At 46.5% G+C, this 16890-nt stretch overlaps 1 protein-coding gene across 8 annotated transcripts in view; it reads right to left on the bottom strand.

The window, feature by feature from the left end:
- Positions 1 to 710: 710 nt before the first annotated feature.
- The window catches only part of LOC135898025 (dopamine receptor 2-like), a 378795-nt gene continuing 362615 nt past the window's right edge, over positions 711 to 16890 (bottom strand). For 7 of the 8 annotated variants that reach the window (XM_065426743.2, XM_065426744.2, XM_070530694.1 and 4 more), the window contains one exon: positions 711 to 5006. In XM_065426743.2, coding sequence (XP_065282815.1) covers positions 3590 to 4948 — 1359 coding nt within the window. In that variant the 5' untranslated portion in view covers positions 4949 to 5006 and the 3' untranslated portion in view covers positions 711 to 3589. Of the gene's footprint in view, positions 5007 to 8659; positions 8752 to 16890 lie in introns of all 8 variants that reach the window. The other variant, XM_065426746.2, reaches the window with a different exon arrangement.

The following is a 16890-nucleotide window of genomic DNA, read 5'->3' as shown; positions in this document are numbered from 1 at the left end:
CCAAGACAACAGTATCGAGTGTTTTCTGAGAGCTTATTAGAGCAAATATGCCTCTTCCCTAAGCGTAGGCACATCTGTTCTGGTGTCATTTTTTAAGAGCTGTATTTCAATGAGCCTTCCCATGTTTTTCTTTTTTTTCGTCATTACTTCTCTCTCGTGCATTTTTTGTTTATTTTTTATTCATGTAATATAAAGGTTTTGATGCTCAAAGTCAGTTTGTTGGCAGCTGCGACGATGAAACGTTTTGTACCCTTGCAACGACTTGTAAATGAACCATCACACCTGAGGTAAGGACTAAAGATATGCCGTGCTCTGCTCCTGGACTATGTGATACTGAAAAGTGATTATCATTACAGTTTTGTTAAGATACCAGAGAAGTTTTGTTATTTGTTTAAAGAGAAGATTCTTCTACTCGAGACGGTTTCAGCAACATAATACCACGACAGAGCGAACTGTCCTACAACAGCATCAGTGCTTTCTGACCATGCCCAAGATGCGTGCGTTTATGACAGCAGCGAAACATTTTCTTTCTTTCTTTTTGCAGGAGGAATTTAAACGGTGTGAGCGGCGTTTAAACTTTACAGAAGCTATCGTTCCACACCACTCAGAAAGCAGCGGTAAAATGTCATTGAAGCGTTTTTGACGATGCTGCAATAGCGATGGCGCAGGTAAGAAACCGGTAAAAAAGTAACCAAGGAAAAGTCTCAACGTTAACATGAGAATTGCCTGCTTATTGCCAGTCAACAGAGGACATTTATTTCAGTTTTCTATTAAATTGAACGCGAAAATGTTGATTTGCTTGATGCACAAACAATGGATGGCGAACTGCTGCAACGTAAATTCCACTCATGTGTTGTACAGGGACAAGAGGTGTCACACTAGAACAACGGCAATGATACATTGACAAATGGGGTCTGGGTCCTGTGCTCAAACTTATATGTAGATGGCGTTGAAGCGATATGACGTGCTCTGGCCCATTACAACATTCAATGCACGACAGGTGGGATTACGGGAAAAACTTGACAGCATCAAACGCTGCCTGCTGGTACGATATCTGTTAGCAAACGTGACACTTTGAAGGTTGAAAAGCGATATTTTGGTGTGCAGCAAGGCGATGTTCACATAAATGCAAATGGAAAGAAAAATAAATTAGAAGACCTATCATGCCAGCATAGACATTCAATGGCATGAAAGCAATTAAATAAGTTTTGGCACCATCCAAAGCAAAAATATTGTTCGCATGCTGACGAAAATGTAATCTACAATGAACGTCGCCAAAAAAAAAACATAGAAACAAACTGCTTGGTTGCTCTGTCACAAAGACATAAAACACCTCTAATCTGCACAAGTCATTCACCACCAGGAGTTCAAGACACGCAAGATACACAGGATAATCACATCAATGACAAAAGGAACAACACATATGGAAAGACAAGGAGAAAACACTGCAGGCAGCGGCATTGACCAGATCTCGAACAATGACTGAGGAAAATAAACGTACCAGTCGTTATTTGTAGTCCGTGAACTTGAATTATACTAAGATTTTGAATGCGCAACAGGTAACATTAAACATCATGGTTCTAAAGGCTAAAGTCCTTAAATAAAGATGCATCAACAAATAAAACAAAGAAAGAAAACGCTTCTTGAGCTCGTGAACCACTCAAAACGTGAGGCGCTAAGTTCGCGATCGTGGCACAAGGCTTTGTGAACAATATGACAGCCTGGCCGTACTCTTTTAAGTCAGTTTCATTCACACCCTGCACACGTGTAGTGACAGATGTTTTCTGTCACAGGCCAGTGGATACAGTTGAATACAAGTGAATATACAACGACGTCCATACCGATACTATGTACATGTGTTCAACGATAAATAAGCTTTGCGTATGCGCAGTAAATGACAAGCGCTCATGCTCAAAAACATGATAACTTAAGCATACAGCATATACACTTGTATGTTACACACCAGACTGCCAATATGGTAATTGTCTCTGCAAAAGAAATATAAACTCAGTCACCCGAATAATTAGGAGAAATCTAACTGAGCGCAATGAATATCAGCAGCCCAACATGAATAAAATGAACATTTGTTACTAGGTTTGTGGAAACTCGTGGGGAAAAGGAGAAGCTGGCATCCTCATAAAACGTCAGCTTCTCCTTCAGTACATATTTAAATCAGGATGGATTATTTAGCCTCTTATACAAGCTTGATGACCAGAAAGCGTGCGATGAATCAACATTACACACAAGAGGTACAATGAGTGCCATAAGTAAAACGTTCACATCACAAAAATATTTCATTGAGCTCGTTACTTACGTGCTGTCTCGTAAGTGTGGATCTGCCTCTGATTCAGAAAGAAGCAGACGCAGACGGGAGCTCGGTTCAGTGCGCTTATAAAAGTGTGCGCAGTGGCTGAAGAACTCTATTTTGTACGCTGCTATTGATAGTCGTACAAATATGGGTGGGAAAATGCAGCGCATAGCAGGAACATGTCACAAAGCATTTTTGGCTTTGTGACAAGTTTTGTTTCTGTTTCCCCTTCCATTAGAACAAACCACATTTTTTTCTCAGTTACATCACCTGTAGGTCACTATATGAAACAATATGTGCTTCAGGAGTGTGACGTAAGGAAATCGTAGATAGCACTTTTTATTCGTTAAGCAATTCATCATTGTTTCCTTCGACATAGTTCTTACAGATATAAGTGAAATATCTGCCAATAAATTTAGACCTCACGTCCTATACAGGGCATGCTTCCTACGCACCTGCAGCCTTTATACAACCAGCGCTACGATAGTAACAAAAACAAAGTTGGAGTGCTGAAAAGTTGGAGCGATGCAATCGCTTACCTTGCATGTACTCATCGCTGATCGTAGCTAATTATATGTTTTACTTGAAGTAGCTTGAACGGTGAAAAGTCAGTCATAGCTACATGTGTACGTGCTTAAATCGAAAGGAATCCAGCCGAAAACACAACATGCAAAGAAGTAGTCGACACAACAAGATGGAACTAGAGTTGTTAGTTCCTAATTCTCCCACTGTTTACTACTTCTTTGTACGTTGTCTTTCGCTGGATTCCATCCAATTTACAGATGCTCCAAAGCCATCCACCGTGTTGCTCGTAATGCTCCCCTCGTGCATAAACCGCCACCTATTTCTCAGCCCAATAAACTTGTGCTTTTGGTTTTACGTTGCCTGATAATGTATTCGCAGTTGCACTGAGTCGCCTAGACATTTATTATGCTCGAGGTACGTGTGCCTAGAATAGTCGTGTTTATAAATGTAATAATACTTCCTTACTACAGTAAATCTTCGACTTACTTTATAGGATCCACTGCACTTTTCAGAGCTGACAGAAATGCAACGAATTTAAAATCGTTGTCTTCTTTTCTTAGAAGTGAGCGATCGGCCGCTTAACATGAAGCTGTTGTGATACGGGGAAGTTAGCTTATCCGTACAATGAGCTCCGGAACGTCAGATGTAGCACAAAACAACCCGTATGGCGATCATAACAGCTCCTGCCACAGTCGTCTGCGCTGCCAGTCATGCAAGCGACAGGCAGCTAGACTGCTAGATGTCCAGTGACGGTCGCTATAGCACAGCCTCCTCGATGCTATGCGAGCGCAGGCTGGCGTCCTCCTTGATCATGCGTCGAAGCCGGTCGCGGCGACGCTGCCGCTTGCGGAAGTAGCCAGGGCAGCAGCAACAAAGCACGTTCGCAAAAGCCCGTCGAAAGTCTCTGCTCCAGCAAGCGTAGATGACCGGGTTCATGCCCGAGTTAATCCAGCCAAGCCAGGTGACTGTGGAGAACACGAGGTCCGGCTGCATCACGCATGCCTCACCGCAAATACCCATCAAGATATTAGTGACGAAAAAAGGCAGCCAACAGAGGATGAACACTCCCATGACAATGGCGAGCGTCTTGGCAGCCTTCCGCTCTTTGGCAAGCTTGGCGAGCTTACGGCTCAGCGAGAAGTTCTTGACGTTTCTGGATGTGCCAGTAGCGTTGTTCCGGTCGAAGGTTTCGTTCGAAGTCGCAAACACTGCCTTGTAGTTGTTGGCCGTCTGCAGCATGCCCCCGCGGTGGATTCTGAGAGTCACAGAGGTCGATTCTTCGCCATTGCAGGACTGCACCTGCTTGCAGCCGAGCTTGAGATTTCGCGTTTGCTCGGCGGCGGCTTTGTAGATGCGGTAGTACGTGAACACCATGACCATGAGTGGCGCGTAGAAGGATATGGTCGACGAGAACACCAGGTAGCCCACATCGTCAGTGAAGGCGCACTGGAAAGCGGCAGGCGGCAGCTTGGTCACGGCACGCCACCAGGCGATGGCCGGAAACGAGATGAGCGCGGAGCAGACCCATACGACGGCGATCAGGGTGGTCGCCCTGGCCTGCGTCATACGGCACGGGTAGCTGATGGGATCGGTGATGGCCCAATAGCGATCCAGCGATATGACGCAGAGGTTGAGGATGGACGCGGTGCTGGCCAGGACGTCGATGGAGTGCCAGACGTCGCACAGGTCCTGGCCGAATATCCAATACTTGTTCATAATTTCGTGGATGGCCGAAAACGGCATGACCACGGCGCCCACCAGACAGTCCGCCGTCGCTAATGATGCGATAAAGTAGTTAGTCACGGTGTGCAGATACTGCTCCTTGGCCACAGAGACCATAATAAGCACGTTACCGAACACAGTCGCGATACAGAAAAATCCCAGCAGCACTCCGAGGGCCGCATGCTGAACGTGGGCCGACTCTACGGTCGCTGCAGTCGCGTTCGCGTCGCTCTCCTCCAGCAGCGAGAGGTTGGCGTCACGCACGATATCCAGCACTGTTCCGTTGCCCAGGACTTCCAGCTCCACGGAGGACGTGTTGGCGCCATTGAGCAAATCCAGCAGGCTGTACGCCGGGCTGTCCCACGAGCCGTTCGCTTCTCCGAGGGCTGGCATTGCGCAGCTGGGTTTCTCACTCGCTCATCTCTGGCTTCCGGCACGGGGTCGCTGCTCGCTGCAAATAGAAGCAAAGACAACGCACGTCACTCAACGGCTGGAACGTCCGACGGCCACCTTCCTCCGCCGCGCGCTCATGCACGACGCCGTTTGACACGGCCACTACAGTCCATTCTGTTTCAGTAAGGCGGCTAGAGTGCTCTCGTTCGCCGTACACACTCGCCCAAGCACATCTGTTCCACTACACCGTAAGCTGCTGCTTGTTAGGCGGAGGTAGGTGCCGAGTCACACGATACTATAAACAATACGCTAAATATCTAGCTCCAGCTCGTTCACGTTGCTCAAGGAGCGAGAATAAAGGTATTTCAAGCGTATGACGCCACGCAGAGCTTTTTAGCTGTCGCTGGCTGGGAGTGTTATGTGCCGACGATATGCACACGCTACGATATATAAAATATTAATCATAAGTTGGCTATCACATAAGAGATGGTACAGGAGCCCTAAAGTACTGTACACACTTGTTTATCATGTGTTGTCATAAAAGCGGAGGAAAGCCTTTCGCTAGATAATAACCAACTGTCTTTAAAAGGCGACTTATTTAGTTCGCGTTCAATATCATTGAAATTATCTGCTTGCGTATTTTACTTTGCTGCTCCTTTCCTATAGCCAAGGTTCATGCTCCTCAGGAACATTCACAACAATTGACTCACACTTTCACCGTACAGCCACTAGCAGGACACGATATTCCCGATTACTTTCCCGCTTTCTGTAAGCGAACTCTGATCTTAAGTAACGCAAAGTAGAAAAAATTCATTGACGGGCTAGTTGGGCCATTATTACAACAATAAAAAACAAACAGTGCTACGACACGGGACAATGCATGATCAGGCGTCAGCGTATGTGCCTTGCGCTCCTTTTCATGTATCGCCCTGTCTTGTAGCGTCATTTTTTTTATTAATGAACGGAATTTCATTTCTAACCATTTCATTTGATTATCTACCTTCTCTTGTCATGCATTTCGGAGAACATTTGATATAAATTGTGTTCGTCGAAAAACAATTTTTTCGGTGGTTCTTAAATTCTTAACCTTTTACATGGATTTGAGGCAAAGAAGGCAAAGTGCTGCTCCGCTGCGTGGCACCGACAACCGTGGTGTCTACAAAAACAGCTACGCATGCGAGATTAATGTGAAAAGGATTCTGGGGTCTTATGTGCTTAAACATTTATTTGATTATGAGGCATGCTGTAGGGAAGGAGTGGGGGGGGGGGCGACTTCGGATTCATTTGTACCACTAGAGGATCTGTAACGTGCCCCCAATGCACGCGGGACACGGGAGTGTTTAAATTTCACCCCCGTCGAAATGCGGCCGCCACGGCCGGGTTTTTTCCCGCGATCTCGTGCTTCGCAGCGCAGCACGACAGCCGCTACGCCACTGCGGCGGGTGGGATTTCTGTGAAACGCCTGTGATCAGTGCAATGTGGATTTAAAATTACGAAGTGCCCAAGTTTGTTCGTGTCAAAAAGTTCTGTCAATATTCTTGCCACTGGGGAAGTGTGATTATTACTCGCGGCCCGTATACATATTCACGAAAAGTTCTTGCGCAAGAGTTGCTCATAAGAGAAAATTACAGCCAATCTTGAAGCTGAACATATTGTTAGCGAATGCGAGCGGCCAATGGCAAAGAGCACTTAAGCAACAGGGCCAGTATTCACAAAAAAAAAGTTCTTACGCTAAAAGCGTTCGTGCCAGCCAATAGTGATGTAAGAGATATTATTAGCGAAGGCGATCAACCAATGAAAGACAGAACTTACGAACGAAAAGCTTTGGTAATTCGGTCCCAGAAGTTTTGTGAATGTGGACCCAATTCTTCTGAAGAATTCATACTTGCAATGGCGGAAGAAATTTCTTATAGAGTTCAATCGAAAACGATACAATCTTAGAAAGATAAAAAAAAACCTTTTCTCCTAAAAAAAGCATCGCTGCCATTGCGTATGCGCGAGACACGAACGGCGTTTTGAGAAGTGCGTCGGGCATGATATTTTTCAGCTATAACATGCCGTCGCATAATACCCCGTAAGCTTTGCGCGTCAACAACAGGGATCCAAAGGGTCGTTCGTACGCGCGACGGTTTTCGCCTGTATGGACCTTGGGAGACACTCAAGAATGAGTACCACTATTCACATATTTTTCTTTGTTAGTCAGTCCTGTGGTCATTGGCCGGCCGCCTTTGCTAGTATTATCTCCGTATCAGGATTGGCTGGAATATTTCACTGCGAAGAATTTTAGCGTAAGAGATTTTTGTGAATACGCACCTTGGGGCCGAATTTAAGATCTTTAATTGTAAGAGCTCTTTTCCATTGGCCGGTGACCTTCGCTAATAATATTAACGCGAGATCGTTAAGGAGCTCTTGTTCCAGAAAATCTGGCGTCCCGCGCTGGTCGTCGCATCGCAAAAAGATTTTCGAACCCCGTATACCCAGGCCTTCCATATGATACAAGAAATTTACTGAACTAATTGAATTTCTCAAGCTGAAATACGTAGAAAAATTGTAAATTACGGCTTGCACACAGCCTACAGACATGATAGCTCTTGGACTGTAATTTGACTATACGAGAAAACATAATTCTGTTACGTGAAAACTCAAAGAAACCCCTTCGCACACACAAACCAATCGCGGTGTTCACAAACCGGCCGCGACATTCGCCATTTCGCTCGCGCCGGCAGGAAGAATGTCTTGGGCATGGAAGAAGGAAATACTAGAAGGTAACGTCAGTTGACAATTTTGAAGCATAGCCCTAAAAATTTAGAAGTATGGGATGATGGGAAGTAGCCCCTCACGTGATAGGCAAGCGGTAGCTTCAGTTGGTTGCGTCTGCTGCGGGGATTTTGGACTATGCGCACATAGTCGGCGTGGTAAACGCACGACGAGGTTGAGTGAAGGAATTCAAGTGTGTGAAGCACTCGAGTCTGTGTTATGCCAGTCAGGTAAAGCACGGAACCGCCACGCGGCTCGCCGTTTAAGCAAGCAGCAGACAGGCGCCAATGCAGTACCGAACGAAGGTGTCGGCATTATGCCCAACAACCCGCCACGACCACCTAAAAGCCGACTGGTCGCATTTCGGGGTGGTATCAGGGAAACATGGAAACCTTTCGCCTTGCAAACGTGGGAAGGCAACCAAGCCGCCCTAACAACAGCGATTCACCGTGTTTTGGGCCATCTGGAAAAAAAATTTCTTTCGCCCCTGAAAGCATGTGCAGGCGCTCAAACGAGCGTCAAAGGTCCGCACAGGCTGCTTTTCCGCGTGAAAAAACTTCCTCCCATCTTATGCCCAACGGTTTTTGTTTTTAAATATAAACAGTATTTGGGATGCCAAGAGCTATTTCGAGTTCCACCTTTCATTTGTTTCGGGTACATCACTTGTGTATCACGTATTAGATTATTATAAGATACCTTTTATTGACGCGTTATGCCACCTGAGAAGTTATTAAATCGACTAGATTATGTTGCTAGAAGTGAGCAGGGAGTGCCAAAAAGTATAACATTTAGTTTTGTATTACGCAGATGTATAATTCAAGGGACCCGTGTTAACCTACACGAAACGGTAGAGTGAAGAGCGTTGCCAATGCGATTCAAAATGCCGAATTATGGCAGTTACACCCCGTGTCATATATTACATCTCCTTTACCTCACATATTACATCTCCCTTACCTCGATGTAGATAGGAGGCAATGGGTATGCTCTTCTGTCTCAACCTCTCCTGTTTCCTGATCATTGAAATCTGTTCCTCGTAACAGTTTCCCCTGGAAGCATAAGCATTAATAATTTGGACCCGTTCAGCTGAACAGGCATCGAGAATAACAATAATAACAGCATAACTTATATGTAATCTTGGCTAAATATGTACAGTCAACAGCAAAAGTTTGCGGGATGCGCGAGCGCGTGGCAAAGCGACCCTGCTCCCCTTCTAGCGGTGACCCCTGGTGTCGAGACCGACGCCTGCACGCATGCGCGTCCCTCCGAGACTGCAAGCGTGCATGTTTCCGCGCTTCCTCCTTGCGCGACCGGCGATATACGAATGTAGCCGCGAGGTAGCCCTCTTGCGATATGCGCTGTGGCGGCTTCGATGGGCGAAACTGTGAAACGTGTTTAGAAGCGTGAACTTGCGGGCGCCACTGCGGCCGCTTTTTGTTGAGTCACGAGCGCTGACGCATAGGGCATAGGACGCAACAAGTCATTTTTTTTTCTGGGCTGCACCTTCTCGTGGCCAATCTTCGTTGTTTCTTTCTTTTTACGAACGGTGCATTCTACCGCAGAAGAGCGTGGCAGAAGACGCGCTCTGTAGGAGGAGACCGGCAAGGTAAAAATGGACAATTGATTTCCGTTGTATAAACGAAGTTCTGCCCGTCGAAGCTGCCACGGCGCATATCGCAAGTGGGCTACCTCGCGGCTACATTCGGATATCGCCGGCGCGCAAAGAGGAAGCGCGGAAACATGCACGCTTGCAGTGTCGGAGGGACGCGAATGCGTGCAGGCATCGGCCTCAACACCAAGGGTTCACCGCTAGAAGGGGAGAAGGGTCGCTTTGCCACGCGCTCCCGCATCCCGCAAACTTTTGCTGTTGACTGTACATATGTAACGTACGGTGTACGGAGATCTTCAGACTACAAGAGCTAAAACGCTGTTCTTTATGTAGCTCTTGCGAACGACACGCAGTGGTCGAAGAAAATGCAGTGAAAAGACGCTCTATTTTACCAGTCCAGCAATGTGCATAAAGTGACGTTCGCCCAGAGCTCATACTTAAATGCCACAACGGCAAAAAATTGCGATATTGCTTAAATCCCCGAACTTACTTCCCTGAACATTCACAAGCTTCTTCTGTCCTGTTCTGTCCTTCCATTGAACTATCTTCACCCGCTGCTTCCCTCAGTCATTCTCGGTCAGAGACGTCATGTAGTAATAATCAAGCTGCCTTCCTCAATTATTCTCGGTCAGAGATGCGATGTAGTAATAATCAATCGCTGCTACTGGATGACTTTTCGCGCCGGTAACTGTTGTGGGGCTCAGTTAACGAAGACCACCCTACTTTTATTGCGGGATTCACCTGGTCAGGGACGCAGAGTCAAGTTAGGAGTCAGCAGTGAATACGAGATTCTGTTCCAGGCGGCATCATAGCGCGTTCTCCATGGTTACGTCATTAATGCATTTTATTTTGGGAAATATTTAACAAAGATAAGATAGGTGGATAAAATCATATACTTGCCTATACCAATGTACACAGTCTTAACACCAACAAAAGTTTCGTACGAATTAATGCTTAGTAGCTCTGGCTAAAATAGTACGCTGTTGATGTCACGGGTAGCCGTTAACTCAAACAATAAAAGGTGCAAAAGAGAGAAAAAAGAATGAAAGAAAGACGCCGAGCTTACTCGTGCGTATTTTCGAACTAGTCCCTCCCAGGCAGCCAGGCATCACGTAGCTTTCTCGCAAGCGCTTTTGAGCAGCGCCTCTTTTTTTCCCACAACACCACTAGTTAATGCAGAGCTGTGAACGAGTTGTGGAAAGCGTGGCACGCGGCGAACGCTGACGGGTGGTTGCGCCGGCGCCGGGGCATTCGCACGAAGCAGCGCAGAGCAAACGAGCCGGCTGCTAATGAGAAGAAGCAAGAACTCGTTTGAAGTTCCGCTGTGCTCAGCTGAATGAGAGCCGCTGCGGAAGCAATTCCGATGAGGGGGGAGGCTCCATTTACAGAGTCCCGACGTCATCACATCAGGGATGGCTGGGTTGTCGAACTGGCCGATACCCGAGATAAAGCGCTGGCAGTCTACGCAGGTCCACGCAAACAGGGCCCGGGGCTTGCAAACACGCGCATGCACCGGCTGGGACCGCCGCGGGCAGCCACAGTTTTCCGGCACCAGTGACGGCGGTGCCATCCCTTCCAATCAGAGTTTGTCTATCTTTACACCATACACCGCTGCCATTATGAATGTTAATACAGAAGAACGCCGTGCCTCGCACAGAAAGATCGGGCAATCGATCTGCTGCGCGACAAAACGAGCGGCGGTGCCGTCTCGAGACGCCGCCCTTTCATGGTGTGAGCCGTGAAAGGGCGGCCTGCAAAGCAAACAGTCGGCCGAAAAGGCGCGCTCGTGTCCTGGCCACTCTCGGCGCGGTCTGCTTTTGAAACGAGGCTGCTGGCTCAACGTGGCTCCTACTCTCCCTCATTTTGGCCGCTCTGCTCCTTTTTTCCCCTCTAAGCTGGGAATCAAATGCCACTCAATGGATTTGGTCTCCAAAGCTGCTAGAAAGGTAAACGGACTGCAGCAGTTGTGTGCCTTCCGAGACGCTTGAAAAGTAGTGGGCGGTGACCTTCAGTCGCAGCAAGGAACAGGAGTCCGTGTGAGGCGCCTTATATGGCACTGACAAGGCGGTTGCCTGCACTGCCTGCACGCTAGTGGCATACCAAGTCTCCGCAGAAGCCACCTGCTGAACACTGCGCGCCTTCGCTACCATCACTTTGAGTGCATCAAAAGGGCCGGCATCTGCGGCATACGAAGAAGCGGCCGAAAAGTAAAGGAGCTTTGGGGAAGGCGGGGAGTCGGAAGGGGTGCCAATTTACTGTCTACAGAATGGTTGTCCACGAACACACGCTCAGCGGAGAGCGCACGGGCGGGGAATAAATGGCAACGCGCGTGTGATAAATCATAACATTTGCAAACCCAACACTCGTGCAAAATGTTGTGTTGTCTTGCTCGCAACCATGTGAAAAATAGCACCAAGGAATCGTATTCTCTTTCAAGTTCTTTTTGATACAGAAAAACGAAATCACCTGGTAAGGTAAGTGCAGCAGGATTGAAAAACAGGATAGGAACAAACCCCGACGCCGATTGTCTATAACTCAATATTCCAACCACCCTGAGATTCCGTCGCTTTTACACTTTTACTTTAGTATACGACTCCTGCGTAGAGCGCCGCAACGACCATTTTTCACTGGGATGGAATGCGCCCGCCGGCAGCAGTTCCACACGAGCAGCGGAGAAACATTATCTCAGTCTAGTGCACGCAGCTGGCGCTCGACTGATGAAGAATAAGGAGTGGAACCCAAGATTGCTTAGAAACAATATCAATCAGGGGCACTTTTGTCATCACATCAAATTGGTTCGCCGGACAAACCATTAGAATACAACAACGAGAAATTAAGAAATGATGTGCATGGTTCCAGATAACCTTGATAAAGCTAGAAACTGCTGCTGTTGTTGCGTCAAATCAGGGCTCATGCCGACGAGGGCGATTGGCCACGCAGGAGGTCATGAAAAGTAAACACAACTAAAACAAAATAAAAGAGTGAACAATAAAATGGAAACACTGCGTAACATAAGAACAACAGGCGGTGAATTCGCAAAGCTTTTCGTTCGTAAGAGCATTATCAGCATCATGATTGACTGGAAGTTGGTCTTATGAAAAATTCTAGTGTAAAAGCTTTTTGTGACTATAGGGGAACATGTACAGAAAGAAAGCCTCTCTAAATTTGTCGAAATGTTCCCGATACAAATGAATACGCTTACGAAAAATCTGACAGAAGCAAAAGTAAAGAAATAGTACGCCGTAACCCTGTTATCTAACGGCGGCACGCCGAACCTCCACAGTTTCTGGTTCTGTTAGCAACAAACCCAATGGGTAATTGAATAAATGTTGACAACTTCAGCAGCCTTCGAACCACCTCCGCTTGGACTCCGTTGTCAGAAAGCTGGGTTTAGATATGGTTTAGAACTGGCAGCTATGAGACTCGAATTGTAGAGACCCATCTTCCGCCATGCAAATGCTTCTTCCATCTTTTTCCAAGGAACGAAGGCTCTACAGCTCGAAAGTGTACCTATAAGTAGCAGGGAGGAAAACTTTTGGCGAATTTGAACTGAGCTTAATTAACGAACAAGTTCAGCATTTTTCTAAGATGCAAGTAGCACACGCAAAGAACGCGTGCGTAATTTGAGATAACATGAACCAGTCGTAGCTGCGGGTGCAGCGGCGTTGCTCACTCCCTTTCCGCCGCATTTCCTTTCAGTAAATTACTCGCAACAGAAGCTCATCCGAACTCAAGCGTTTTCACACGGACTAAACAAAGCAGATGAGAGAAACTACGCACGCTGGTAGCAGGAAGCGAATGCTTCAACAAGGAGGAAAGACTGCTTAATAAGGGTTCGCAATTAATGCGCGATTTCAAGTCGCATCGCGCCTGCGTTTGTGTGCAAGTTTGGGCGCGTGACACTTTCAACGGCTTTTATTTCCCCCCACGGAAGGCTGCCAGCTACAACCCTTTGAAGAGATTCCCTAGGCGCGAAACGTGTCGCAATGATTTCTTTACGAGTTTTGCACGCAGTAAGATGACAAAAACGAAGCAACGGAATTTCGCCCCCGGAGAAGAGCTCAATGAGAAGTCTGTTTTAGTGCGTGACCTCAGGGCACACAGGGCACGCGTCACTCAGCGCGACTTCTCGACGCAGGAACAGTTTTTGCGTGCTTCGTTCCTTTGCTAGCGGATTAAGCAAAACAGCCGCAGGTCCCAACTTGGACGACGCCTTATATATATTTGGGGCGCACTTCTTGTTGCTGGGGCCAGCTTTTCCGGCAGCTGTTTGAAGGACCGCAAGAAGGAAATGACGGCTCCTGGCAATTGGTTGGAAGAGTAATGGCTTCTCTTCGTCGTTTTGTCGAGGCCAAAGTGAAAAAGAAAAATAATAAGGCGGAAAAACATCTCTCGCAAGCACGCGCTTTACCGCAGGGAAGGTGGTTAAAAGGTTCGATGGGAGAATTTATTGTCATCTACAAATACTGAAAAGCATAAACTGGGCCTTGAGATTTTCTTTAGAGAAAATCGGCCCGCGATACTGATGGACCATGGATAAAGTGGCTCCCCGGTTAGAAGCATCCGCCTTTATTCGGGCTGAGCGGGAAATTCCTGCAAATCTGCACACTTCAGGCGTTTCATTCCGCCGGCCTCGGATGCGATTAGAAGATTGCCAAATCCCAGAAGGACGGGTTCACACAGTTTCCGTCCGTCAGTCACTGAGGTTCAGCTGCAAAACTGTCTTCATTCAATGCCCACGATCATTTTTTTTTCTGGACTGCAGTGCTGCCAGCTGTTCATGCAATTAAGAAGGTATCCTCCTTTCACCCTGCTGGGTTTTTTAAATGTATGCACTAAAGAATGCAGACTACGAATCCAGCGATTGTTTCAGGTGCCGTCGAGTAATGGCGGCTCTGGGTATACCAGTAGAATGCGCTGAAACTTATTTCCAGAGATTTATTATTTCCGAAGACTCGCACTACGGCGTGCCTCATAATAAGAAAGTGGTTTTGGCACGCTAAACCCCATAATTTAATTTAATACGAGCCCTGATAACCTAAATATTGTCAGATGACCACTAGCCCACCGTTGGACATTATAATGACCCAAGAGATTGCACGCATAATCAGTATAAACGAAACGAACCTCGACAGGCCGGTTGAATGAACCAGGTATTATTCTACTGCCATTGCGCGTTTCCCCCTCTCACTGTAGCGTTTATCGAACACGCAAGCCAGAAACAAATACTTTACATGGAATTTCTTGTATATTCTGGCGGGAAACCGCGATACTGTAGCTTGAATTATTGCTTCATACTTGTCAAAAATGTCTGGCTCGTGGACCGCTGGCAGCAAGACATACGAAGCTTTAAGCGGCCAAAAAGGCGCCATAGTTCAGAAAAAGTATCATTATAGTGGAAAAAAATAATCCCAACTGTTGAAATCTTTTTTTCCACAAAGATTGAAAAAAATCGCTTCTCAGTTCTGCATGCATGGTTACCTTGGACTGCTTAACCATAGCCGCACGTGGAAGGCGATAAGGTACGTTTTCAAAATTATCGAGGTGTGCCTCTATGTTCATTTTCAGTTTTTGCACGAAATCATGTACGAAAGCAAGCATGCATTAAATGGTCTAATGCACCCCCCCCCCCGCTCTTTCTTTACATGCACCGCGTATTCACATAATATTTTCACGTTCTTGGCTCCAAGCCGAACATAAGCCGATTACTACCCAACTTTTCAAACCAGGTAGGGAGGTCCCCATTGCTCTATAAGGCAACGAAAGAATACACGCATCGCTACACCTGCTTGTAGCTGCGTGAAATGCCTATTCAGTATAAAACAAGGAAGGAAGGAAGGAAAAAGTGGAGGAGGAAAGGCAGGGAGGTTAACCACTTTAGCTTAACCGGTTTGCTACCCTACACATGGGAGTGGGATGGGGGGATGAAAGATGGGGAAGAGAAAGAGAGAGAGCACATTGCACAGCACACACATCGTCAGTTATAGTCCATCAATCTTCCCTTGGTACGTGATATTACTGTCCCAGCCGCTTGTCCAATCCCGTCTCTTTCAAAAACCGAAGTAGTTCCTTCGTAGTATAAAACAAAATAAATGTATTGTATATTGTATTGTATTGAATAAAACAAAATAAGTATATTGTATGTTGGACTTCCTAATTTCTATCGACATCTCGATGGCCTCAAGGAATTATGTAATACAATGGATAGGACATTTGCCCAACCGTAACGGAATCATATTCCCAGTGATTTTCGTAACACATTTCTCAATACAGCCGACAAGTCATATGGACCTACTTGCCTATGACAAACGGCTAAGCACGCAATGCTGTTTTGATGTCATGCGTTTAGTCTGCTGTGAAGGACGATTGACGATACAATTCGAGGTATGACTTTTTTTTTATTTTTACGGTAATTTCTGAAAGCATTTCTGAAAGACCAGGAGTGGGCCGTCCAGCGGGCCAGGGCTATTTCCGAGGATCTCGGAAGATTTTCCTCGGGCGACGGACCCCTGGCAGCCTAGCCCCGGGCACCTACAGCAATAACCGTTGGACAAATACAGTTTATTCCTATCCTATCCTGAAAACAGTAGTTATATGACGCACGCGCACATTTTTAGAAGTGCTCATTTATTTTACATGCAATCGCTCTGAAGAGCTTTTTCCCGTGCTTGCTTACGATCAACCAGAGTAAATATGAGTATACAGTTGGTCGGGGTGCGTTTTCGCAAAACTTCTCTTACGTATATGTGCTGCCTAAGATTTGGGGTCGTCGCGGTGATCAATTTTCCATCATTCCTACGACTACATAATGAGTGTCCTGCACTCATACGTCGGCCATTTCTTCCATGAGGTAAGCTTTGTGAACACGAGCCGAGATGCCAAGGTTGAAACCAGGGTGTCGAACCGAACCTAAGCCCGAACCTAAAACTGTACCCGAAGTAGAATTCTAGCCGGAGCTGAACCTGAATCCGAACCGATATTCTTAAAACGTGCCTGAATCCGAACCAAAGCTGAACCGAAAGAAATAATAAATGTGACCGGTTCAGCACGAAACGCTTCATGCATTGTATGGTTCACATACATAATTGATTCCTCTACGTATTTACTTCTTCAGACGCAACAATGCACTATAGTACATTGTTACGATTGACGTGTTGCGTTATGTGCGAGAGTGGGGATAGACCTAAGCAGAGACGCTTCCTCTCTGAACTCGACCATGCCAGTTCTGTCCTACGGCTGAAACTTTGTTTCAGGGGCTCCGTAGAATCACCGCTTTTTTTGTTGAAGCTCCCAATTCGGCTGTTATAGGTCGGTTTGCTAGTATTGTTAGATCAATCATAAAGCGCGCAAGCTACGATACACCGTGAACCAAAATGATGGTGCTAAGAGAAAGGAAAATACGAAAATCAACAAGTGTATCAACAGGGCTTCCCGTAACAATAACACTGCGGTGGCTAATCTGAATGCCGCAGCCATCTCAGTGCGCGACAACAACGGTGCTTAACGGCATGGCAAATTTGCCTTTTGTTGCGTGCCATGCTTCAACGTATGATTGGCGCCTTTAAACTGATTACAACTC

The sequence above is a fragment of the Dermacentor albipictus genome, chromosome 1 (genome assembly GCF_038994185.2).
Source record: "Dermacentor albipictus isolate Rhodes 1998 colony chromosome 1, USDA_Dalb.pri_finalv2, whole genome shotgun sequence".
Classification (NCBI taxonomy): Eukaryota; Metazoa; Arthropoda; class Arachnida; order Ixodida; family Ixodidae; genus Dermacentor; species Dermacentor albipictus.
This window is presented reverse-complemented; position numbering and strand designations above follow the sequence as displayed.